Source organism: Xenopus laevis, chromosome 2S, assembly GCF_017654675.1.
Source record: "Xenopus laevis strain J_2021 chromosome 2S, Xenopus_laevis_v10.1, whole genome shotgun sequence".
Lineage (NCBI taxonomy): Eukaryota > Metazoa > Chordata > Amphibia > Anura > Pipidae > Xenopus > Xenopus laevis.
Genome location: NC_054374.1, coordinates 104,156,122 through 104,184,029, shown reverse-complemented (window position 1 = coordinate 104,184,029; position 27,908 = coordinate 104,156,122). Strand labels below are relative to the sequence as shown.

The 27,908-nt window shown below is 36.7% G+C and overlaps 1 protein-coding gene across 2 annotated transcripts; it reads right to left on the bottom strand.

Annotated features, from left to right (window-relative positions):
• Positions 1-286: 286 nt before the first annotated feature.
• On the bottom strand, positions 287-27,618 carry cnga3.S (cyclic nucleotide gated channel alpha 3 S homeolog). Of its 2 annotated transcripts, XM_041584228.1 has the most exons (9): positions 27,295-27,618; positions 20,104-20,237; positions 13,268-13,384; positions 10,219-10,398; positions 8,658-8,708; positions 7,280-7,411; positions 4,035-4,142; positions 3,842-3,948; positions 287-2,168 (listed from the first exon to the last, which is right to left on the bottom strand). In XM_041584228.1, exons 2-9 carry the CDS (start codon positions 20,205-20,207, stop codon positions 745-747), a joined length of 2,223 nt encoding a protein of 740 aa, XP_041440162.1. In that variant the 5' UTR covers positions 20,208-20,237; positions 27,295-27,618; the 3' UTR covers positions 287-744. The 2 variants fall into 2 exon arrangements, with proteins under 2 accessions (XP_041440162.1, XP_041440163.1); XM_041584229.1 differs by lacking the exons at positions 7,280-7,411; positions 8,658-8,708.
• Between the last annotated feature and the right edge of the window lie 290 nt (positions 27,619-27,908).

Here is a 27,908-nt window from a genome sequence, read left to right as displayed (position 1 = left end):
TGAATTTTGTGGCCACAGCCTCATTGCACCCAGCTTAATGGTTTAAAAATTAATGGTGAGAACAAGTTTCCCTTGTTTGTTATAGTTTTCCAGAGTACCTAACACCGATTTTTTCTTGCACTACCATATTCTATTCTCTGAGAGTCTGGGTATGGAACACCTAGACCACCTTATTGATGAGTTTTACATCTATATGTGATGTTTTACTGCCCCTTGTTTTAAAATAAGGGACATTTGCCATTATAAAAAAAACAAATAAACATTAAGAATGCCCAAACAGTATAAATAGTATGTAGGATTTTTATTATTCAAGGTTTAACTACTGCAACAGATAATATAGTTAAAATACTGTAATAAAATTGTAAAAAGTTTGTGTTATGAAGCTATTCAAGCCCCTTCCAACATATAAAATGTTGTTTTAAAAAAATCAGCTTTATAAAGAGCATAGCAAGTGTATAATGTATAGTTCAGCAATACTGTATAGGGCTAATATTCAACATCAGCTGCTCTTTCTAACAGTAACATAAATCTACAAGCTATGTTCTTTATCTAGAACCTTTTTAAAGTCATTTTATGCTTGTTGGATTTATAGGCTAGTCAATTAAAAAATTCTACAAATTTATTGCATATAAAATATATGAATAAGATATAAAGCATATTTAATCAAAGATTGTTAGGATTGTCAGAACAAATACAATGTCTTGTGTCTACTTGAATCTGTGCTTGAAATAGAGAAATATGTGGTTATTTATTTTCCTTTTCTTGTGTCCTTTGAGGGTCTTCTTCCGCAGCACTGTCTCCACCTTCAGATACAGTGTCACCATTGGATTTCTTTATTCTACTTTCTAACCTTGTTATTCTTTGTTTAAGTTTTAACTGAGTTGAGTTGTAATCGGCCATTAGCCTGGCAAATCGAGTCTGTAAGCTATCCATTACAATTCCCATCTTCTCCACCTTTTCCTCTATATCCTTCGGGTCTGCACCTGCTTTGGCTGCTTCTTCATCTATTAAACCATCTTTCATGAGGATCTGTCGCCCTTTTTCTTCTAAGACTGTTTTAGCATCAGGATATTCAGTAAGTGCCTCCATCAAATCATCCTTTGATAAACAAAACAGGTCGGAATAGCCAATACTTCTGATGTTGGCTGTCCTCCGGTTGCCTGACTTGCTTCCTTTGATGTTTAAGATGCTAATTTCGCCAAAATAACTGCCATCACTGAGGACCACAAACTGAGTGATGCCATCATCAGCTACTACAGCTAGTTTCCCCTCTTTGATGATGTACATTTCCCTTCCAATATCTCCTTTTCGGCAAATGTAGTCACCAGGGCTAAAGACTTGGGGCCTTAGTTTCAGTACCAGTTCTATAAGCAATCCAGCCTCGCAGTCTTGAAAGATCCTAACCTTTTTTAAAGTGTCTAAATGTACATTAATTGCAATTTCAGCCTTTAATTTGTCTGGCAAGCTCTTTAATACCTCCTTCTCATCCATGGTTTTTTTGTTTGTCCAGAGGTAGTCAAACCATTTTATGACCCTTGCCTCCAGATCCTTGCTTACCTTTCGAAACTGCATATATTGTTTTATTGAATCAATCTTAGACTGAAACTCTGCCTTGGATGCATTCATATTTGAAATCATGGCCCCAACATTACCTACAATGGTTGCAAAGATCAGCACACCAATGAGAAAGTCAAATACAACAAAAATAAACTCAATATCCTTAACTGGTGGTGGAGTTTCCCCTATAGTGGTAAGCGTTAAAGTTGACCAGTAAAGACTATAAATGTATTTTCTTGCAAGTCGTCCATATTCCGGGTGGGATATATTTGGGTAAACCCATGTATCTGTTCCAAAGCCAATAGCTTTAGATATTGCAAAATAGATGCAGGCATTCCAGTGTATAATGATTAGAATGTACAAGACGAGATTCCCAATGCGAAAAATATTTGGATAATTGGTTCTTGTCTCAGTGCGATCAAAAAATTCAAACATCCTACCAAACCTAAGCAGCCGGTTAAATCTCAGCTCCGGATAGTTAAGTCCTAATTTAAGATAAGCTAGATCTGTTGGCAGTAAAGACAATACGTCAAGCTTAAACTGTAAGGTCTTTGAGAAATTCACTTTTAATTTCTTAGCATCTTTGACAAGTAATCCTTGTTCAAGGAAACCTGGTTAGGGAACAGAATAAACCAATGAAATTAATGAAACATATAATTTGACATCGTAATAATAGTAGTTCCTTAGCAGAGAATAATTTAGTGCGCATTTATGTTTGCAAGTGCAGTGAGCAAAATGCAATTTTCAGGGCAATTGCCATGTTTTTTCCACACAATGCAGCATTTTCCCTAGAATTCCAGCATCATTGCGGGCACAAAAGGGGGCTGAATCTAATGCAATTACTCTGTGGCTGGCGCAATGGTGGCCAGTTTGCCCAAATGAATGCAATTGTGTGCTTCTTGCAGATTGAGCACATTTCTGGTATTCGGTATGGGAGCGATGTGTGCACCCTATTAACTGCGCTGCAGCGATTGACACAGGGTGCTGTGGGAACCCTGGAGATACTACCTAGGCAGATTTCCCCTGCGTCAGGATCTGCAGTAGTGATTGTCTCGCCGAAAAATTCACAAATTTCCAGTGAAATGGCTAAAAATTTGCCAAAAAACTGTGAAACTGGAAAATTTACGCTTGTGTCAATTTTGAGTGCATGTCCAAAAAGTCACTCGAGTCAATTTTGACCATGACGTTAAAGTCAATGGGCGTCCGGATAGTGTTGACGCCCAAATAGTGTTGAGTTTTGCGAATTTTTTAGCCCGGCAGCAAAATACAAAAATTTGCCACAAATTCGCGCCAGGCCAATTTATTTGCCTATCGCTAATCAGCAGCGCCTTATTCGGAACAGAAGTTATGTAGGATTGAGCAGGGCTGAACAGAACTATACAGAAGTGTAACCAGTGCATTTTGACATAAGTACCTTTAACAAAAGTGGGTTTACACACCACTCACTGCAGGAAAAGTGCACAAAGCCCACTGCGCTTGTGGTCATAAATGAGCCCTTTTGTCTTTACATTGTGCCTCTGTACCCTGAACTTTACAAATGTGTAGGGAATCCCAGAAAGAATGATTATTACATTTATCATTCTATTCACATTCCTGACTGTAATATCAACTGCTTCCTGTTTAATAGGATGAGTGGGGCCAGTGCTACCCTAGTGACTATAAAATATGTTTGTTGCTGTATGTAATGCAACATCTTTCTGATGAAAGGGTTCTCCTATGAAACTATGTTCTTGTGACACAAATTATTCAATGTTCTATGACAATAAAATATACCAACTTTCCCATGTGCTATAAAACTGCTGCAGCCTGGGGATTGTCCAGTGCCTGCAGACTCTGAGTTTTGCTATGTGCCTATTCTTGCTATAAGCTGATATTTGAAAATGAAAATTTTAAATACAAAAAAAAAAAAATATACCAACTTCCAGGGGAATTAATACTTTTAATAGGCACTGTGTAACTATTTTGTTTATATCATTTATTTAAATGGACAACATGTATTTTTCAAGCTTGTTATCTATTGATGAAGATCTACCAAATGATCGCATACCACACTGGTTTGAAGAATAGTACTTTGCAGTAATTTGCAGTGGGCGTGATTACAGAGGAAGCAGACCCTGCGGCTGCAGGGGGGCCCAGAAAAAATAGGGGCCCATGAGGTCCTAATTCATATACAATTTCAATAAATAATGGTAAAACAGATCAATCTCTAGACATTTTGGCGGCCTGAAAATGAATTTGCTGTGGGGCCCAGTAATTTCTAGTTACGCCACTTATTTGCACTTACCTGTTCTGAATCTTACTAGTGTGTCAGCGATGTATATAACATCTGCCATGGAATCCAGAACCAGCCACAAGACAACAGAGTTCCGTTGGAGTTCATCAAAACAAGCTCTATAAAAATACAAAGAGCAGAAATAAGGTTATTGTGCTAATTCGTACATCTCGGTATATGTGTTTATTGCTCTGTGCAAACCTACCTGCATACTAGAAAACACCAGTTATAAAACACTGGGACAGAGATAATCGATAGCCATCTGTAGTAGAGATTGCTTGAAGGGTCAATTACAAATATTTCTTTCTTCTTTCTGTAAATAAAGATTGGAATACGGTACATTACTCACTGTGTTTTCAATGCAAAAACCTAATACTGACTCCTCTTAATGAATGGCAGCACCATCTATACACCACCTGCCTGACACTTTTGCCTGCAATATGTAAAGTAGTTGTTTTTTTTTTTTTTAGGCCAATGAATGTCACATGGGACAACAACCAGTATCTTATCATCTGTGCAATTTACAGCTCAGTCACAGTACATGGGCAACACATTGCCCCTCCATTGAAGAAAACTTTAATGTTAACCACCCGGACACTTTAAGTGTATTTGTAAGTCGGCAGTGAGTTTTAAATAAATCTTAACCCCCCAAGTATCAGAACAGAATAGATGAAGCAAAAAAGTGTGTTTCATGCTTAAACTTTGTGTGCTATACTGAAACGGTCACAAGGTGGCGCTGTAAATAGTGTTTATTATTTTAGTTGATCCATAGAAAGTATATTTGAGAATGCATATTTTACTCAGACCTTTTTCCTTAAATGCCATTTAAAATACACAAACATTCAAATATCGACATACACAGCCTAGTTTTCATAAGGTTGTCTGGCTGAAAATTGCTTGTGCAGATTTCTAAATTAGTAAATGATGTGGGAACAGCCAATCACCAATTGCCGTGCTGTAGCCTCACCTCCTGATGGCCCTTGGCCCATCCCAAAATATCACCAACACCCAACTGTGTCATTGCCCTCCCAAACATGTCAATGTCCCGCACCCCATCTGGACTAAGCCCAAATGCAACCCTAGTTAGCAGCCACCATGTCTGAACACGTCACCTCGGTTCACAACCTTGCTCTCTAATCTGCAAGCAGCCACATGTGCAAAGGAAGCCCTATCCTTCCCCCTGGGCTTTCTTTCTGGTTGTAACTTATTCCCAATTAAATTGAAAGTAAGGTACCTGAAGCTGTTCGAAATCAACTACATTTGCATATGACTTCTACTAAGCCAGACAGATAGAAAACTTGACTAGTAACATAGTTACATAGTTAAATTGGGTTGAAAAAGACCAAAGTCCATCAAGTTCAACCCCTCCAAATGAAACCCAATGTTCAACACACTCATTCCAACCCTTTATACACTCATAGGAACTGCACATACCAATTTTAAACCAGTTAGAATGTCTCTGCACTCTCTCCAGCTCATTTATATCCGTCTTAAATACTAGAGCCCAAAACTGCACTGCATACTCCAGGTGAGACCCTACCAGGGACCTATAAAGAGGCATAATTATGTTTTATACCCTTTTAATGCAAGGCAGAACTTTTTTTTCTTTAGTGGGCACAGAATGACACTGCCTAGAATTAGACAACTTGTTATCTACAAAAACACCTAGATCTTTCTTGGTTAAGGAAACTTGCAACACACTGCCATTTAGTGTATAACTTGCATTTATATTATTTTTGCATAACCTTACATTTATCAAAATTGAACCTCATTTTCCAGTTTGCTGCCCAGTTTTCCAACTTAGACAAATCACTCTGCAAAGTGGCAGCATCCTGCTTGGAACCTATAGTTCTGCACAATTTAGTATCATCTGCAAAAATAGAAACAGTACTTTCAATGCCCACCTCCAGGTCATTAATAAACAAGTTGAAAAGCAAGGGACCTAGTACAGAGCCCTGCGGTACTCCACTAACAACACTGGTCCAATTAGAAAATGTTCCATTTACCACCACTCTTTGTAGTCTATCTTTTAGCCAGTTCGCTATCCAGGTACAAATACTATGTTCCAGGCCAACATTCCTTAATTTAACCAGTAACCTTCTGTGTGGCACTGTATCAAATGCTTTAGCAAAGTCTAAGTAAATCACATCCACTGCCATCCCAGAATTGAGGTCCCTGCTCACCTTCTGATAAAAATAAATTAAATTAGTCAGGCAAAAGCTATTATGTATAAAACCATGCTGGCACAAACTGATAGTATTATTATTTGCAATGAAGTCAAGTATCTTATCCCTTAATACCCCTCCAAAAAGTTTTCCTACCACTGACATCAGACTAACTGGCCTAAAGTTCTGAGGCTGCACCATGGCAAACCTCAATTAATTCTGAAAAATTCAGGGGTTTGGCAATCACAGTTAAGCTCATTTAGTACCCTGGGATGAATACCATCCAGTTCCCAACCTTTGTTTATCTTTACATGTTCTAGTCTCTTTTGAATTTCCTCTTGCGCGAACCATGCATCATCTGTTGTATTACAAGAATTGGGACTTTTAACAAGGAAACAATCTTTAGCCGGTTCCACATTTGTGTAGACAGACGAAAAATGAAAAATAGCAGAATCTCTACTTTTTTTTGTTTTCATGGTAATGAGTCTAACATATGTTTGCCATGTCAGCTATATCAACAATTATGTTTAGGGCGTGAATTTTTTTGAATAATCATTTTTTTTTTAAATTTTTATCACAATTTTTGCATACACCATTGTTCATATTTAAATACATTGACCACCGTTGTATCAGACACAGGGCAACCTCGAAGGTTGATGCATGCAAGTGGAATTGTGGGAAAAATGACTCATATTGGGTAAATAAACATGGCAATTTGCAGTGACGTTACGGAGAAATTGTTTACTGACTAATTGTCATAACTGGTTTTAAACAAAGGTGGAAAATACTCTTGGATAATACTCAGATCAGATCATTCGTAGCCACTGCAGCTTGTATATAAACATTATTTGTAAATCCTGCAGATATGTAGCTTACAGTAAATAGGTTTAGAAAGGACAAAGTGTATTCACTTTAAAGCTTGTCCAAGCACATGGATTTTAGTGCTGCAGGGATTCTTCAATTTACAGGCTAGCCAGTTGGGAGTACAAATCTTGGCTGCAAGCACATACTGACTGGCTACAGACTCTTACCGAAGTTCATCACTTTCACTGACTACCTTTTATAAATACTTAAAAATAACCACTGCCCTAAGCCTAGCTGCATACGACACCAATATACAATTAATTTTAGCCCCAGTACTGAATTTGAGGGCACTTTTTTCTTAATCAACAGGTTTGGTTCCTTTTTAAATGTTTGTGAAGAAACGTACACATGGTAGCACCATCCCCTTTGTTTATTTTTTTCATTATTCATTAAACATGTTACCCAGTTGTTCAATACTTACTCCTCTTCCTTTTTTTTATCATCTTTTTTATCATCCTTTTTATCATCCTTTTTGTCATCCTTCTTTTCTTCTTTCTTCTCTTCTTGCTTTTGGTCTTTGCTTTCATTTGCAGGTTTCGTGTCATTCTTTGTGCTGTTAAGGGCAATGCATTGCCACAAGAGTGGTGACAAGGCACTTTATTTTCAGCAGGGAAGATACGGGTACACTACAGCTACAGGGCTAGGATGCCTTTCAGTGAGTTAGAATATGTGGCCATATTTTTCAAGAGATCATTTGAAGTCTGAACCTTACATAATTCAGATTTCTTTTGGTTATTACAACAGGTAAGGTTGCTGGTATATACCATAGCTGTGTTAGCTGTATTGTTGCAGTTTCCTGTTAGGTTACAAAACGTTAAATGCCTATATGAGCAGAAGCTGAAGGCAGTCCGCTTCTCTCCAGTTCCCCTTCCATCTGTTTTTACATGGTAATAACAACAGGATAGGTGCAATAATAAAGCACAATCAAGTTGCACTGCCTAAAGTTTGAAACTAATCTCTGTCTCAGGAGAGCACAAGGTACATGCAAATGCAACATTAAACTCCCTGCACAAGAGAGAACCCCAGAGACATAATCAAAGTATTCTTTTTTGGCAATATTGTTCTTGAACTAAACCATTTCTAGGTTTATCTAGAACTTTTTTTATATTTATATATTTTTTTTAATGAAATGGTATGTTTACTTTGACAATTTCATTAAAAATACTATTGAGGTAGGATTTTTTTTTTTAACAAACTAAAAATAAAATACTGTATAATAGGGCATTAAGGTCTTGGACACAATTGTTGGTGCAATTCTTGTTGCCTTGTGTTTCTTGAAAAAAAAAGCTGTGACAAAATAAATAGTTGCTAAATGCTAAATGTTAAGCAAATCTGCAGATTATCCAAATTTGATTTATCTCTGTTAATGGCCACAATTCATACTGTTTGCATAAGGTACAAAGGAAGACAAGAAATTAGCTATAAGGAAAGTTCTTGGGTGTATATTCTACAGGAGAGACACAGGTTAGAACTATGGACATGAAGTCACTATGCTATTATACCTAAATGGATAATATGCCAGTTTTATAAGCAGGCTTAATCCCCCATTTATAAACCGCCAAGTTGCTTGCTTTGGTTCAGTTATTATCTACTGATCAGTGAAACAACTGCACCAAGTAAGCAACGGGGTAGCCCCATACATTTATATAAAGTAAATATTCATAACAGGCAACACACATATAAATGTGCCATTCAATCATATATAAATAGGATATAAGCCCAACTTACATACAGGACATAGGAGTTTGATTTTACAGGATTTTATTCCTACTGTCAAAATACTTCACATAATGACTTACTCTTCTGTGTTGTTGCTGTTGTTGGCATTGAAACTGGCAAGAACCCAGTGACTGTGGCAATGTAAGAAAAACAGATATGGTATGATGCCCTAGATACCCAGTAATGTAATAAAAACAAGAAGTAAAGTATACACTTTGGATATATGCTGGAATTGTGCAAAAAATCAGAGTTTTATTTTGCTTAAATATCATAAAAGGCTCAATTAAATAAACGCGTAAGGTGGACCATGTGGGGTCAGTATGTATCTTTTTTTAATGTAACTTAAATAAATATTTTTGTTTTAACTATTTGAAAGCCTTGGGACCTATATCTTTTGATATAAACTCTTTTGTCAATTAAATAAAGGCCAACATAGCCTAATAGCGTGAAACACGTCAGGAGGTATTTTTTAAGGTATAACTGCTCTCCTTCAAACCATAAACACTTAGTATGCATTGAGCTGCTTTAACTCCTGCACAACATTATATTTTTTAATTCATTTCATCCCTGAATTTTAGGAGAAAGTAGTTTAAAGAGCAACTAAAGTCTAAAATAGTATAATGTTAGAAATGCTGTATTTTGTATACTAAATATAAACATGAACTTACTGCAGCAGAACAAATAATTTATGCTTTTAAAGTTGGCGCAAGGGACTGTCATCTTGTAACTTTGTTAGACATTTCTGCAATATCAAGACTCGCACATGCTCAGTGTGGTCTGGGCTTCAGTTGGGAGGTTAAGCTTAGGGATCGTCATAAATGATCAAAACAGCACAGGTCAAATAATATCTGCCAGAAGCCAATACAGCAAGACTGATAAATAATCAGAATATACAGACTGCATTGGGTCTGTGGATACAAATCTACACAGTTGTTACAGGGAAACATACATAGCTGCTTGAGTTCTGGGAAGTAATGTGGGGGGGCTCCCCCCTGTCGTTTGAAAGTATGATCTTTCCCTGCACAGCAGTTAGGGACCGTCTGAAGTTTCCTAACTGCAGCTGTCAGAGCAAGTAAAACGAAGGGTGAATTTCACGGCATACAGTCAGGTTTCTTATAAAAACGGTACACATTTTTTAATTAAAGTATATCGGAGATAGGTTTCTTTTTCATTAAAGAAAGTGAAAATGGGATTTTATTTTTTTTGCCCTTACATTCCCGTTTTAGAATAATTCTGCATTTCCATGTATTATTCCATGTTATTTCTTATCATTGTTATAAGTACATTTAAGGAAGTTATTTATATATAAATATATATTTTGTGTGTACTGCAGGTATGAAATCAGAAACGTTCATTCATATTACCAGGACCAATATGTCAAACACAGTTCAGTAAATGATATCTTAATATCTACCATTGCTCACCCCAATGACAGTTGCAGGGTTTAGTGACTATGGCATTAAATTTGGTATATGAATTAAGTAGCTAATAGAACTAGGAAACTATTAGGGCCATAGTAACTTTAACCTACCAGAGTTCTCCTCAAAGTAGATTAGATAAATGAAACAAACTATGAAAAACTGTGTCAAATGCTACTGGCCAAATGAGATAATAAGCTTTGCTAATAAACAATTTACCTACCTATTTGCTCTTTCCAACCTCTCTTGGTTTCCCTGGAGTGACTGGAGGTTGCTTTCTCTGCTGGACACTTCTTTGAGATCAGGCCCCCGAAAACGTTCCAGAAACGAATCGGGGCGTTGGTCTTCCTTTGTAAGGTGCCTCATGGCCCAATTTCTCAGAGTAATTAGAAGTCTCGATAACCTGAAGACCATAATACAAGTTACTATGTCTAATAAATCGAATATCATAAGTGGGTGCTTTTCTTAATAATATGGTATTACCCTTTCTTCATCATTTACTACCATGATTTGTATATATGTATGTATGTATTTATTTATATAGCACCACAATTGTAACAAGTGCTTTACAAGGAGTAAACACAAACAGGGGTATAGTTATAATATTATACGTGAAAAAAATGAAATCTCCGCTAAATGCTCAGCATTTCAGTACACAGTGGGTAGTAGAGCTTTCTAGAGGCAGGTGCAATCAGTAAAAAGGTTTTATGAGTTGTTTTGTTGGAAAATGGTCATGAGATTGTCCTGAGTTGAGAACAGCACATTAGAGGGAGGTGTATTGAGAGTTGACCCCTGGACCTGAATTTTAGTAGATGGATGACCTTTGTGATGTTACTTGGAAATATAAAGCATGTTCTGGTGATGAACCTTCCTTGGTAGACTGGATATAGGGTGAAATTGTCAACCATAATGTTAAATAGAGGAGGGTGCCAAATTTAGATGGGAATAGCAGCATTTCAACCTTGGACATGTTGAGTTTCAGGTGGCAAGCAGCCATCCAAGATGCTACAGCAGTAAGGCATTGTGTGATTTTTCCCAGAATTGTAGAGCTATAGCAGTGATAAAAGGGACTGAAGGATGTGATGAGGACTGAGGTTGCCAAAAGAGATAATGTAAAAAGAGAAGAGGCCCTAAGGCATATCTTTGGTGCACACCAATAGAGAGATTAATAGGTTAAAAGGTCCTGATAGAAACTGTTATGCCGAGAGTGTGCATAGAGAGAAATGATGACAAGCACGATAATGCAGAACCACTGATACCAAACATTTTTAGTTATTTTAAAAGGAGAGAATGGTCAACTGTATCAAATGATGCAGATCAAGAAGTATCTAAGCCTAAATCTATGAATATATATGCCAACACTATTAAAGCTGTTTTAATAGAGTGATCTTTGTGAAAATTTGACTGAAAGGAAGATGGTTTAGACAATCAGTTGTAGGAGCTTGGAGGGGAAGAACAGGAGCGAGCTAGGCTTATACTTTATATCATGGGAAGTTAGATCAGAGGAAAGCCTCTTGGGTACTGGTGTGAAATGGGTATGCTTGAAGGTGAATGGGAATATACCAGTTGAATACAGCTACTTGGATTGTTTAGCCTGAAATTGAGCAGTGAGTAAGAGACAAGAAACTTGTAGTGAAGAAAGTAAGTGCATGGGATCTTCTCTAAAGTCATTCAGATAATTACAGTAGCAAGGATGCATTAAGATCCAGGGAGAAAGCCAGTGTGGTGGTGTATTTTTAGACAAGATAGTCAAGGTCAGGGGAGAAGGTGTGAGAGGAGAGTTAAAGACTGGGTGTGGATGCAAAGGATAGCAATATGTTGGGTGCAGCCTTCTCCACAATACTCTTTTAGTGGTAGAAGTAGGAGCCATGTCATGAGAAATTGAGAATGAGATTAAGTGGTGGTCAAAGAGTGTGAAGGGGATATTGTGAACTGTAGTATGTGTATTGTCACTTTTAACCAGTGATATACACATGGCACATTTGCAGTCCATCTGGGTTCAGCTACAGCCTCCAAGGTAGAGGGGCATTAGCACAAGTGTAAGCTTACCTATTAAAGGTCAGGGTTTAGAGGTTTTTGAAATCACGACTAAACTCATGAACTCTTAAACCACAATTGTCATTTAATTTATTAAAAGAGCTGAAAATAAAAAGTACATTGAACGAACCGAAAAAAATGTGAATACCCCGAAAACGTTTTAATATCCGTGATTTTTGGACCATTCGTAGCAAAAAAAAATCCAAAAATCTCTAAAATTCTGATCTGGTTTGAAAATGGTCCAATAGAATCAGAACACCTCCCGTTGACTTCTACAGAACCTCGACAACTTTTACTTGGTGAAGTTTGGCATGAAAGGCTTTCTTGGTATTTACATGAAGGGGATCAGACAACCCTTCCACCTGTTCTGCCTGTGATATCATCAAGCCCAGTTATAGGCAGAGAAGTGACCGATTGTCTGGAAGCCCCAGAAGACGTCTGGGAAAAAGAGGAGGATCCAGGAAGAGCCTGGGTTTGAAGCAAAATGCACAGGATGGACTGGCACAGGTTATAAAAGCTCCATTTCTGCAGCATCCAGCCAGAACCTATGTGTGTGTGAGACTATCCAGGATTGCTTTTTCTTGTTGTGTAGATGTAGAAGAGAGATCTGTAGAGAACGAGTCCATCTTGTTCCCTGCCAAGCTAGAGCCTCAGGAGGTAAAAGGTTCCACTGCTGAGGATCACATTAGTAGACTGACATTGTTTGCAGATGGCTGACTGTGGAGTGTAAGTAAATTCAACACACAGGGGCCTTATGAAGCTTATGTCATACTTAGGGATGAGTAAAATATTTCACTGCATTTCACAGTGAAAAAACTCTTATGGACTTGAATGTATAGTTGAAAAACATGTTGCACATTTTTGTGCTTTTGTCCTCATTGCTTCTGAATAATATTTATTGTCCAAGGTTATTTGGAACATAACTTTGTATATAACAGTTAATAGGGCTCATTTACTGATACTGAGTCCTTTTGCACCAGGGTAGCAACCAATCAGCAATTATCTATTATTAAGGTAAAACAATGGAAGCAAATATCTGATTGGGTACTATTGGTGACCTCACCAGTGGAAACATGACCAGTGTAAGTAAATGAGCCACAAACTGTGGCTTCTAGTCTATTATGAAGAATAACACAATTTTGCAGTTTGCATTAAGGATAGGTATGTAACCTCAGGCTGCTCTAAGGAATATGATTGAACTTGACTGTTTATATTAAATGTAAAGCAAACATTACCTAGCCATGCCTCCCCTTCCAATGAAAGAGCTCCTGCCGGACTCCGCCAGACCCCTAGGGTCCAAGGCAATCACACTCTGGAGCTCTGATGAAGTGTCTTCACATAAAGAATGGTTCCTGCAACATAACACAATCACATTTATCAGCAAGTCTCCTCCTGGCAAACAAGCAATTATCTAATATACTGTATGCAAATAGGGGGTTGGTGTAAAACAAATCTATTGTCTATTTCTTTTTTTGATTTGTCTGAATAATAAATAGGGAGTCGCAGTGTGCAGCAAAGTAAGCAGTAAAGCAAATAAATATGTTGTGGGTTACAATCATTAAAGGGTTGTTCACCTTTGGGTTAACTTTTAGTATGATGTAGAGAGTTATATTTTGAGACAATTTGCAATGGGTTTTTATTTTTTATTAATTGTTTTTTTTTTGTTTTTTCAGTTATTTAGCTTTTTATTCAGCAGATCTCCAGTTTGCCTTTTCAGAAATCTGGTTGCTATGGCCCAAATTACCCCTAGCAACCACGCGCTGATTCAAATAAGAGACTGGAATATGAGCAGGAAATTGCTGAATTGAAAGATGAGTAATAAAAAAAAGCACTAACAATACATTTGTTGCTTTACAGAGCATTTGTTTTTGTCAGAAGAGTCAGAAGAAGAAGGCAAATAATTAAAAAAAACTATATAAAATAAATAATGAAGACCAGTTGAAAGGGTGCTTAGAATTGGCCATTCTATAACATACTAAAAGTTAAATCAAAGGTGGACCACCCCTTTACTAGATATCATACCAGTTGTAGCTTCCATTTTGGCACATATGAAGTCACATTCTCTGATGACTGTGTATATTTTATATTGAATTCATATTATTATTGTTATTATCAGACAAAACATACAATACAATGCAAAAGTCCTATTTTATCCTCCACCTGCTAAGCATGGGTGTCTGTAGATAGGGGCAAAGGGAGGGGGCAAATGCCCCTCAGTGGACTTTTACTTCATAATAAAGGATATTCTCTTGCCATATGTAGTATATAGTGTTTTATTCTTTTTTAATATGGATATATTTCTTTAAATGACCATTAAGAACATGCAAGAAGCTTATTAAAAGCTTACATCTTGTGATCAGCACCCCTTTAAATAATGGACCATCCCAATGCCTATTCTATTGCTCAGATCAGCAGTCCCATTTAGCTCCGCCTCTTCCCTCTATGAGAAGCTTCCTGCTCCTCAACTGTGTGAGGAATGAGAGAATCAGAGTAGACAATCCTTCCTGATGAAGCAGCCTCTTTCCCTGGGCAGATGAGTGTGCGTGTCAATGCCAGTATACTGCCAGGCAATATCTAATGAACTTGCATTCACTTCTGTTGCATTTGGTTAGAAAATAAATTGCTAAAACAAACATAGCAGTACTGGTTTTAAACAGCGTACATTAGAAAATTCATTAACTCTGTCATAAACAGCCAAAACAAAGACAAGCATGGTTCATTAATAAATCTTCTGTATTTACGGTTAGAGCATGCCAGCAACCCAAGAATGTTTCATTTATGTAATTTCTGATCAGTGCCATGAATGCTATGGGGCTCTTACAAGAAATATCACATGCACCCTGGAATATTTTAGGGCAGCACAAAGAGTTAATTTGCTGTTCTTTCCCAACCTCTGCAAGGTACCTTGGAACAAAAATGTACTTTGTGAAAGATGCAGATTACATAGAACTACACTGTGTAATAATTCTTCCTTATATTAACTAATAACAATCTAATTTAGGGTGTAAACCAGCAGCGATATAATCAAAGGGTCCACAGATAGGCCAGCAAAAAGTAGTTAAAAAAAAGAAAAATCTTTATATATACCATCATCTCTAAAGTTTTATGCATTTGGGGGCAGATTTACTAAGCTCGAGTGAAGAATTCGAATGTTTTAAAATTCGAATTTCGAAGTATTTTTTTGGATACTTCGACCATCGAAAAGGTCAAATTAGATCAAATTCGGACGATTCGAACTATTTGACGTAAAAAAAAAATTTTAAAAATATTTTGACTTCATACCTCGCCACTTTAAACCTACCGAGGTGTAATGTTAGCCTATGGGGACCTTCCCCAGCACTTTTCTAAAATTTTTTTGATCGAATCAAAGTCCTTTGATCGGTTGCTTAAAATCATTCGAATCGTTCGAATCGTTCGATTCTAAGGATTTTACCGTTCGATTTTTACTTTGATCGTTCCATCAAAGCATTTGCGCTAAATCCTTCGAATTCAATATTCGAATTAGAAGGATTTAACTTCGAGGGTCGAAGTTGAGGGTTTATTAACCCTCGAAATTCGACCCTTGATAAATGTGCCCCATGGTATTCAATTAGCACTTAGGCTTGAATGTGTACAACACGATGCAAGAATTTAAAGGAAAAACACCAATAGAAAAGAATAACAACAACAACAGAAAAAAGAAAAAGGGAAAATCAATATGCAAAATTTTAAAGGAACCATGTACCCAATATATACATAAAGGGGCAGATTCATTAAGGGTCGAATTTCGAAGTTAAAAATACTTCGAAATTCGACCCTCGAATTGAAATCCTTCGACTTCGAATATCGAAGTCGAAGGATTTAGCGCTAAACGTTCGTTCGATCGATCGAAGGATTTTTCGTTCGATCGAACGATTAAATCCTTCGAATCGAACGATTCGAAGGATTTTAATCCAACGATCGAAGGAAAATCCTTCGATCAAAAAAAGGTTAGCAAACCTATGGGGACCTTCCCCATAGGCTAACATTGACTTCGGTAGGTTTCATCTGCCGAAGTAGGGGGTCGAAGTTTTTTTTAAAGGGAAAGTACTTCGACTATCGAATGGTCGAATAGTCGAACGATTTTTCGTTAGATTCGTTAGATTTCGTTCGTATTCGAACGAATTTAACCAATTCGATGGTCGAAGTACCCAAAAAATACTTCGAAATTCGAATTTTTTTCATTCGAATCCTTCACTCGAGCTTAGTGAATCGGCCCCAAAGTAAATTTAAAGTTAAAAAAGCCATATTTAAATGATAAAAATGCATAGTACAGTACAAATGATACAATAAAAAGTAATACTGTATGGCCAACCATTCACATATCCATAGGAATACAATTTTTTGCACAAATTCATGAATGATTAATGAGTCAAACATGGAAGGTAACTGCTATACAATTGATAGGGCTGTGATTAAAGCAACAAGTATACAATGGCTGTAGAATCGTGGATTGATAATATGAACAGCATACATCAAAGAGTTCATATGTGTAGGTGATCTTATGAGTAATTATCCTTCAGTCTTTTCAATCATTATGAATCACTATTAGATCACCCAAAATACATGACAGAAAATGTCTGGAAACTTTGGTCTCCTTCTTTATCCAAATATCAGAAATATAGTAGGTTGTTGAAACCGTCTTTAAACTGCATGAAATATGACCCACGCATTGTATGTCACATTTAATGCACGTAATTAAATATACAATAGCATTGGTATTACAATTAATATATTGCCTAATATGATCGGATTTCCCTGTGACAAATAGAGTAAAATAATCAGTTGTATGTTTGTAAGGGCAAACTGCGCAGCATTAGCTGTCTGGATGAAGAAGCCTTCACTTGACGCCCACACAGGTCTAACACCCAGTCCAGCCAGTGAATGATAATATATTATATGGTATTTAGAAGTGAGGTTTTGCCTTCATCTCCACCTTACTTTATTCTGGATTTCATGTATCTGGCAGATTGCGTGGAATATTAATTTGCCTTTTCTTAGGTGTCAGATAGAAGATCAAAGGGACTAGAAGAAAGGAATTGATATAAATTAGCATGGAGCACAATGAAGTCTTAATTGATGGCCTTTGTTCGCTATATGACTTGGAAAGAATAAGGCATCAACAACTGCCAACATGGCTGAATCAAAATCCAGTAAGGTGGTCTATATACAGTACATTCACAGATATATTACATTCTATTTACTCTTGTGTGGTGTAATAAATGAAAACTTTGTACATACTTTCCTTTCCTGAACAACTCCATATCAACATTCACTAAGTTACTTCTGCCCTATATGCTCTCAACAGAAGAAAACTTTAAAAGGCCATGCCCTCACCGTTTCCAGTGTATTGATGGCAAGCTTTCAGCATATAATCCTGCTGATGAGTTATTGAGGTTGGGAAAATCACAGTAAATATGATAAAATGATCTGATTTTCTGTGGACAACCCAATATCAGCACTCACTGGGATACAGGGAGCGATAGGAAGGTAATAGCTGGGTCAAAGAGTACATGACTATTGCATAAAACCCCAGGTCGAATGAAACCTCTGCAGGTTAAAACATAGGCCTTGCCACAAATCTGTGCCTGATAAGGATTAATTATATCTTAGTTTGGATAACATACAAGGTACTGTTTTATTAAAAAAGAGAAAAAGGAAATAATTTTTAAATATTTGGATAAAATTGAGTCTATGGGAGATGGCATTTCCATAATTCGAGCATTCTGGTTAAAGGGTTTTCAAATAACGGATCCAATAGCTGTACAAACCTGACACTAACTCAATGGGAAATACAATGAACAATAAATGAACCACAACTCGAACTGTAGATAAACACATACTGTATCTACTTTGTCAACTTAACTCCTTACTTATTAACCTTTGCTAACAGGATTTACCTCCCTTTGCCATCTCTCAAATATAGAGACGTTTATTGGCTTTTTAATGCTTTGAGTAATGCTTTTAATAAGAGGAGGAGTCTCAGTAACGAAGTGTATGAATGGTCTTGTTCCTTGCTGAAGACTAGTTTTAATCTTATTGTAGCTCATTTTTGCTGTCAACTATATGGAGTATGTGGATAAAAAATATACTGAACATATAAACTAGAACAACTATAACAAAGGAATACAGAGAATAAATCCCACCATGAAACTGAAAATGTATTATATGTTGGTCAACAACAACAAGACAATCTAGGCTTTGCTTTCACAAAGATCTACAGAGATAAACTGCTAATAGAAACCTTTGTGAAATCAGTACTTACTCACTCAACCACATTTTACAGGGTGTAACATTACTTTCATACAAACTAAAAAGCTAGGCAATTGCTTTCACTTTCCATTCAGCACTTACTAGACGTCACTACACTCCCCGCATCCCTCTCTCTTTACCATTTAATTGTGTAATCAGGGCATAGGAATGGATATCAGGTTCCCCATTCTGGTGCAGAAACAAAATTATGAGATGATGCAAGGCTTGAATTAATAACTGTCCACAAAATGGCTCCTGCCTTCTTGCTATAATTATGGATTCCCAGACCGAAGGAAACAAGTTTCAACTAATCTATATAGTGTAATTAAAGTTTATTTTGCTTGACTAACATGATCAAATAGAATTTGAAATCATTTTTTCAGGTGACAGGTCCCCTTTAAATGGAAAAAAAGTAGAATTGCTACCATAATAATAAGGGTAGCAGCCATGCTTGCCAACTGACTCATCCATAGCGCCACCTGCTAACAGTGAAATAATGTTTTTCTAGGTAAGATGAAGATCTCATTAGCTACCAGAACAACTACAAGCACTTCATAGAGGAAGGCATACTAAAAGCCATTAGATCCTTGAAAAATAATGAAGAGTTATGTCACTTGAAAAAAAGCTGCAATCAAACCACTTTATATAAAGACTGAGAGCAAACATTAGCAGTTACAGAGAAAGACCCTACACACCCTTGCTGCTCCTAAATGCAAACTTAAAATTATACACCAAACAGACAGCACTCATACTAAATAGTCCAAAACCCTTCATCGATTCATGATGTGATATATATTGCATAAAATGCTCATACGTAAAATACTTCATCTAAATAAACCATTTTCATAAATATATACTTTTCTAGTGGTATGTGCCATTGGATAATGCTATATAGAAAATTGCCATCTGGCTTGTACAATTGGATTATTGCACATGGCCAATCTAGCCTTTAATTATATATTGGGGTTTATAGGCTGAAGATTACACTTACACTAATACAATCTTTTGCACACCTGGCATATATATATATATATATATATAGTACTTCTATAGCTTAGTAGTTACGTCACTAAATGATGAACCCAAATCATCATTAATTAATTATACTTTGAAATATAAGTCAATTCTAGCTTCTCACCAATGAAAGGATACAATACTACATCTCGTGGCTAGGCCTCACTAGCTATCATCTATCAAGCCTATGCTGCTCCCACAAATACTCTACCTGTTCAAAACATATATATGTATTTTTATTTTTGCAAAATATATTCATGAAGTTTGTTATGTGGTGATTTATTGCAAAAGTCCCATTAACAATTCTCACCAAACATGTATAGATTTTCTAGGTTTACACACAGCAATACCTACAAAACACATTGTCTCAGAGTGAATTAATACAAGTTGGACGGAGATAACAATATTTTTTATACCTAAGCATGTTCTCCCTGCACATTCCTCACAGCTTCAGACACATGAATGCTCTGCACTGGACAATGCATGTGTACATATGCCTATTGGTAGACCTCTATCATCCCCAGCTTCTCATCCACTCTAAGTATATAAAGGTATTATTAGAACTACATTCCCTTACCTGCCACAGACATATAAGATAGATAATTTCCCTGCCCTTCTGTTAGTTTAACCCTGTACATCATTGAGGGTGAAATTAACTTACAGTTATCTTTAAGTATTATCTCTGTACTGTATATTCCTGTAAGAAGTATTTTCTGTAGGCAGAAAATCGAATATTCTGTTTTCTTTATATTGAGCTTTTAGTGCTGACCATCATGTAGTGACTTACCGGCTTGTACCGTTTCCTATTCTCTCTATTTCTTCATCAATGGTCCTGACAGACAGCCTGTGCGGCAGTGGATAGGAACTTTGGCTGCAGACAAGGCTCGCCATCTTGACTCAGTTTCACGGTTCAAAGGTTACCTGTTCCGAAAAGTACAGTTATTACTTATATAAATTGTGCAGTTTAAAAAAGTGTTCTGAATCATAAATGCAAAATGGGTCTCCTGTAACCTGTAAAATGTTAAAAAATAAGAATAATACAATGGTAACCACATTCAAAATTGAATGAATCAAACAGCCACAAGCAGTATTAACAAACTGCAATGTGAATATCATTAACATCCCATACAGATGTTTAGTATGTTTTAGTAAGTCTAGGTCCAACATGAATGTGCTATATTGGAAACTTTTCCCAGAGTTCTTGGAAGGTCAGAGGTCTAGTTGAGTATTTATTCTGTAAGAAGTGATGGGAGTTTGTTATGTTTAGTTAATAAAATGTGCCATACCTGCCATATTGATATAAAGTACTATTTATAAAATAAAAGTCATAGAAAGCCCACAGGCAGCAGTTGATTTCACAGCCTTGTAATATGCCTTTTTAAAGTTACACCAAAAAAGGAAAGTGTTTTAAAGTAATGAAAACTTAATGTACTATTGTCCTGCACTATTACAACTGGTGTATTTGCTTCAGAAACTCTACTATAGTTTATATAAACAAGGTGCTGTGTGGCCATGGGGCAGCGATTCAAATCTTAAAAAAGATAAAAGGTACAGGATACACAACAGATAAACTCTGTAGTATACAATGGGATTATTTAGAATTTATACTGTGTATACTGTGCTTGAATGGCTGCCACAAATAGTTGTGTTTCTGAAGCCAACACACCAATTTTTATCAGTGCATAGCAGCAGGACATATTGTCATTCCTTTATAGCACTTTTATTTTTGGTGTAACTGTTCCTTTAATGCCACTTAAAACCCACCAAAAGGATCAGGGGATAAAGGTACTTTATGCTAAGCAGGTGGAAGCCAACACTAATAACCGCCCTTTATTCATTTTAAAGGTAATGGCATAAAGTTGAAGATGCACTCAAAAGTCAGGCAAGCATGACTACTGCATACTTGAGTTGCCTCTTCCGTTGCATTTTTAAATTTTGGTAGATTTATTCTATAGGGACAAACTTTTATCTGAAAGTAGCAGTCGCAGTGTCCTTTTTAAATTAATACATTATTGAATTATTTATGTTAACCAGTTCACTTATATAATAGTAACTATTACCATAAAAAAGTAATCAATGCAGTGGTCAGGGAGATACCATTAGCTAATGCAACCAAAACAGGGAGGTGACAATAAAATCAAATCAAAGGTAAATAGTAAGATCTCAATTCAAGGGGTAGTATTGGCTAGTAATGTGTTTGAAATGTGTCCATCTACAGCAGTGTAATAACTGATACCACTTGGGACCAGCAACAGGACTGACATGTTTTATATGCTGACTATGTAAGTCTTATGGCAAATGTACAGCTCTGTAAATGCCTCCTCAGTCAGAAGAGTCAAAGAGTCACAGCTTCTCTGTAAAGCTTTCCGGTGCACTTCATATGAATCATGAAAAGACATCTGACTACATAAATTTCTTTTGTTTTTCAGCTGAAAAAAAGTGATTCGGGCAACAAATATTGGGAAATTGTGTTGATATTAACACTTGAAGTTTACTCACTGCATTACCATTTTGAAGCTGCTAAAAAAAGAAAAGTGTGATGCTCTGCAAAAGTAAACACGATACACACTAGGCTAATTGTACGGACCATCTGCTAAGCAAGCCAAGCTGTTCAGCTGTCTGAATTCAGTGGATAATAAAATTAGTGCTTAAAAGGGATAATGTGGCATGGCAAGGGCTGACCTTTCCTATGGTAATCCCACCAAAGAAGTCTCATGAAATAGTCAAACAAGACAAAAAAGTAAAAGCGTCCTGTATAAGCAAAAATAGCAAGCAGTTTTAATTCTTACTTTTTAAGTGAAAGAAATTGCAGATTTTAGCAGATTTTATTCCAAGCCAAAATACATGTATTTGAAATCAGATTATTCTGATGTTTTAATACGTTTAGTGTGAGCAGGATTTACAAAAAAATCCAATTAGAATTTTTAACACAAAAAGCCATTGCAAAGTGCATCCAGTGGTATCTTGCGTTCCTTATTTTTCCTTATTTTTCTAGAACATGGATGTAACCAGCAGCTATTACTTGTTATTGGGTTGCACAACCAAGCTATTCACAAAGGTTGCAAGAGGGATGTAGTCAAGGTCACAGGTTGGAGTCAAGACCAACAGGAAAGCAGTATAAAATCAGGATCTAAAAGAATGGTTAGGAACAGATAATTAGATTTGAATCACACCCAGGAACTCATAAAATAGACCTTCGTTGGGCATTGTGAATGGGGACGTGGTGCCTTTAAATATTTGAAATTCATGCCAACCACAATGGAAACAGATGTGAGGTGGGGTGCCGGGGAAGGCTGCGGCAGTCCCTGCTATTTCCCAGGTATAATCGCATTACCCCCCCCCCCTCCAAGGGAGACCTAGACTCCCAGACCTGTTTAGGTTCTGACGTTTCCCGGGCTCTTTGGAGAGGTGTCACAGTACAGGCACAACACATGTGCTGCCTTTAAATATTTGAAATTTGTGCCATGTGCAATGACATCAAATGCAGCGCACGTCAAACCTGTTGCACGTCAGAAGAAGAGGCTGCATGGGAGAGGAGGCCTCTCAGGTATTATCACACACATTCTGCAGTTGAAATGCTGCATTGTGGGTAAAAAAATAACAAATTGTATCATAATATTGAAGTTTGCACACAAAATTCTGGGTGTTATTCAGCCCTATGATGTATAATTCAGAGGTTGCAAGTTGGCCTTCGCTAAGCCAAGTTTATCGAGTTTATTCTTAGTCTTTTCAAAAATATAAGACAAGGAGAAACGTTATGTGCACTGCAGGGCACATTTATATTTATAGCATATACTTTTAGCTGTCTTTCAACCATTATTTAAAAGAACAGCAATATCAAAAAATTAAAGTGTTTTAAAGTAATACAAATATAATGCAGTGTTGCCCTGCACTGGTAAAACTGCTGTGTTTGCTTCAGAAACACTACTATTGTTTATATATATATATATATATATATATATATATATATATATATATATATATATATATATATATATAAGCTGCTGTGTAGCAATGGGGGCAGCCAAGCAAAGGAGAAACAGCACAGGTTACACAGCAGACAGCAGATAAGCTCTGTAGGACTTAATGGTATTATCGGTTATCCACTATTGAACCTGTGCCATATAGCCTTTTTTTTTTACCATTGCTACACAGCAGCTTGTTAATATGAACTATAGTAGTGTTTCTGAAGCAAACACACTAGTTGTACCATTGCAGGGCAGCAGTACATGATATATTCATTACATTTTAATTTTTTGGTGCTACTTTCATTTTTTGGTACATATTTTCATTACACTTTCATTTTTATTTTTTGGTGTTACATTAATTTTTTGGTGTTATACTGGGAGTGAAGAGGTAGATGAGCCCTATTATATGGTGAATTATGCAAATAATCTTTTTTTTAATTCTCGTTGGTTACTTCCTTCCCAGTGTAGGTTTAGAACCACCCTGCAAGGGGAGGGACTACATGGAGGAATCACTGAGCAGGGAAACTCGTGTAGAGAGGAGGAGAAGGAGTGTAGTATAAAAACATCACTTAAAAAATTGGGTATTTATGTTACCCTACTGCTACTAACAGAATCTTTGCTTTAACATAATAGACTTATCAACATGTGTGTGACAAAAAAATGTTTTGGTAAGTCTAGGATGCTAACGGTCATTGCAGTCGTATACTTGACACTTTTTAGCATCCCCAAACAAAAAAATTACCATCCACCGATGTTAACCTCTCTCTTTTAGCCTTAAAAAAATGTTTATACTGAAACATAGATAAGACTGCATACCAAGCATTCAAGGTTTAGCATGAAGTAGTGTATCTTAACCTTAATTGCCAGAAGAGACAAGTTTCAGCAAGTCGACTTTGCATTGGTGAACATTTACATATTTACGTGCAATTTCAGGTGCAATTTATCCAGTGAATATTTGCCAATTTACCAAAAGCACAGGAATTAATTTTTGGCAGTGAAATTTCTTCAAGTTCTGGTTATAAAACTGCCGTTATCCAAACTCGTTGCTCATAGTAGCTTTACCTAGCTTGTATAAAAGACCCTCTGCTACTCTTCTCTTTCCACAAAGATGGCTGATCAAGGGTCTCCGGATGTGGTTGAGATAAGGCTTGTGCAGAATATATCCAGGAATCATAGGACCAGATCCATGGAAATTATTTTATTTATTCATTGATTTCATTTGGTAAAATAAGATGTGAAGATCCCTAGCTACCACTTTTATTAATATATTAATGTCAGTATTTCATAAGATATGATTGACCTATATAATCCATACTTTCTGATCCTGATCTGACTTGGTAGAATAGTGTTTTCAGCTTATCTTAAGATATGGCTTGTAATTATATCTACAGGGGGCCGGGTGGATTTATATCCATGTAATATTTTGATACAGCTCAAATTGGATCCTTTCTTGCTCTTTGAAATTACGGCAGGGAATCCTCTTCCAAAATCCCTAATAATTTAAATAATTTATAGTTGATTCGACATGATTTACCTTTATTATCCTTTTAATAACAAACAGTAACATCTGAAGGAATCAACATTGCTCTATCAAGAAACTGATACAGCACACAAGGACTGACTGCTTGTGTTTTACTCCTGAGAATGTATTGTGTACATATGGCCCCAGATACACGTGCAATATGAAGCAAAATCAAAATGCAGTGTAAGAGTGTATGCGGATAGCAAATCCCAGATTTATCAATAATACTGAAAAATAGATTTGCTATGTTCCTACTACCTCCCAAGTGACCCAAAAACACAGTAAATACTGTGTATGGAACAATCCAGAGCAAAAACTGAGCTGTATTCCTACAACCTCATAAAATGGTAAAATAAAAAATAATAAACAAAATAAAACTATATAAAATGAAGGGCTTTGCGCACGCACACAGCACAAACCAACAGTAAATTCAAGAGATGGGCCATGTGCATGCTAATCATAGACAGACCAGCAACTTATACAATGCACAAGATGGGAGAGAGACCAGCAACTAATGGGTTTAGATGCATATTACTTTCAGTAATACAAACAATACAGTGGACAAAAAATATTTTTTAAACACCAAGAGCTTACACAAGTCTCTTGTGTCTATTCCAGGTAGAGCTATGATTTCAATTCCACTTTGATTGTGGAATTGGGCCTATCAGATCCCTGAATCTGTGGGATCTTCAATTCAGTGGTGGACATGAACATTATTCTTCATTGAACTGGTTCTTATGGCATGGAATGCCTTAGCCGCTGTTTAATATTTAGCAAAGAGGTTTAGGTTAGAATTTAAGATGCAGGACTAATAGAGTCCTCTATTGCAGAGGAACATTGACCCCTTATGAGTTCCAAAGCAGAAACAACCAGGATCAGTGAAAAGTATCAATAAAAAGGGTAGAAACTACAAGGTGTATACAACTTGAAATATCAAAGAATACAAACAAACAAGTCTATCTATGCCAAAATACTCCCCTTGAACTATTAAGTTATTACAGCCACGATAATATGAATTATGATCTATGCAGCAGAGGGAATCAATTTCCTGCTGAGATTCTAGGGCAGCATTTGTGATCTTTTAAGAAGCACGTGTTGTGTTCTAATCTGACAGCCTTATGCAAGTCACCAGTGGTTACAGGTTGCTGGCTTCTGAAGTAAGGCATTTAGCCTGACATGATTTATATATAAAGAACTTCTATTTAAGTTGCCATGAAGCTCATATCAGGTAGTTTCAAACACAAATCTAGAAAATGAGAAAGTAGGAATCTCCAGATGGTTGTCACTAATATGAAGCCATTGATTGACATCTAATGAGATACAGTCATCCAGCTAAACTGCTTACAGGAATAATACTGCAAACAAACCCTAAACATTACAATTGAGGTTAAGAACTGTCTTGCGTATTTATTGAGCAAGGGAGATGGTGCCCTGCCAGTCGGCCTGCCTGTTTGCTTTTACTTACATGGAGGTCAAAGATGAATATAAAGTAACTGCTAAATGAACATTCAGATCACATTCAGGCAATTTTTTGCTTGTTTGTGCAACCAAAACAAAATGTCATGTCATATCTAAATGCTGTGACTTTCTCAATCCACCTGTCTAGGGACATTTAAATTAGAGAGGTGTTTTTTTCAGTTCAGCAAACCTGTTGTTAGAAGGGACAGAGTTCAGCAGAGACTGCCAATTCACAGCAAAGCTCTGGCTTTACAGTGAAAACATCACATACAACAAACAATAGTGGGCTAACTATGGCACCCTCCTCAACAAATCTACTATATGTGGCTGATACAATTCTCACAGACACCCTTATAATGGAAGCTCATCTTAGAATTTGCTTTTACAATGCTGTAGACTGATTGTCTGAAAAAAACTTCAACTGATCTTCCCATTCAATGTCTTTGAGGCTACGTTTTTGTATTCTTTATTTTTCTATTTAGGCTCTCTACTATTTATGTTCAAGTCTGTTATTCAACACACTGCCTGAGATCTAGGCATGGTGGGATCCTAGCAACTGGAGAGCAGTAACATCGTAAAGCATGGCTGCATAAAGTAAAAAGGTCTACAATAATGGTTCTTTTTTTTCTTCATAAAAGGGAACAGGCCATGTTGTATAAAAAGTTGATGTTGTTAAATATAAAACGCTTACTGCCAGCCATAAGGATATTTATTTATTTCTCCCACATTATCTTTCTCCCTGTAGCTTCCTCACAGATTATAAATGCTCATTTTCATTTGTATAAATCTTTTTTTTTTTTGCTGGAAACTTGAATACAGTTTCTATTAGTATTAATCAACTAAGGGACATGCACTTAGACTTATGTGACAGCTCAGCCCATCCTACATTCTGAGTATATCTGATTGCTATCTTGTTAAGTGCTTTGGTAATTACCATCACTATGAAAACAAGGATTATTTACATTTGAACATATGTAAAAGGACTGTGTGACATTTTAGGATAAAACAAACTTACAGAACATATAGTTACCTGGTTAATGAGCTTGTTAGCCACATGCTCCAGAAAAAGGGAAGTTTGCTATTTCCACAGGTATAGGAGATCAACTGTGCGAGTCAACTCCTTGGGACATTGTAGAACAAATCAAGCAGCATTTTCATGTAAAAACAGCCCTTATAATGAGAGTATGACAGCAGCAGATGGTTCTTTCCTATATCCCTTTCTTCTGTGATCAGCTCTTGGTCTTTTGTTGTTCATCCTTTTCTTCTCATCTACTGCTTTCAGTCTGTGTTCCAGAAACGATCATTAGGCAGCCCTCTCATCCCCTCTCCTTCGAAAAGGAGACACATAGCTCCCTCCTCGGCCGCCCAAGGAATTATTTCTTCCAGTAACTGGGAATGTGAATGGATACATTTTATTCAGGGGGTGGGAGCGAGCAGTGCAGCTAAGGCTTGTGTTGGGATTTCAGCACCGTGTATGTGTGGACAGCTCAGTGCCAGGAAAATCCATACGTTCAGCATCGTGGGAGATAATAGAGTGTGGCTGACTGGTATGGGGGCTATTATTATAATTATTATTCCAAACACATACCCTTCATAATAAATAATCAGATTGCACACATATTTTAATTGATGGCCGCATAGTCA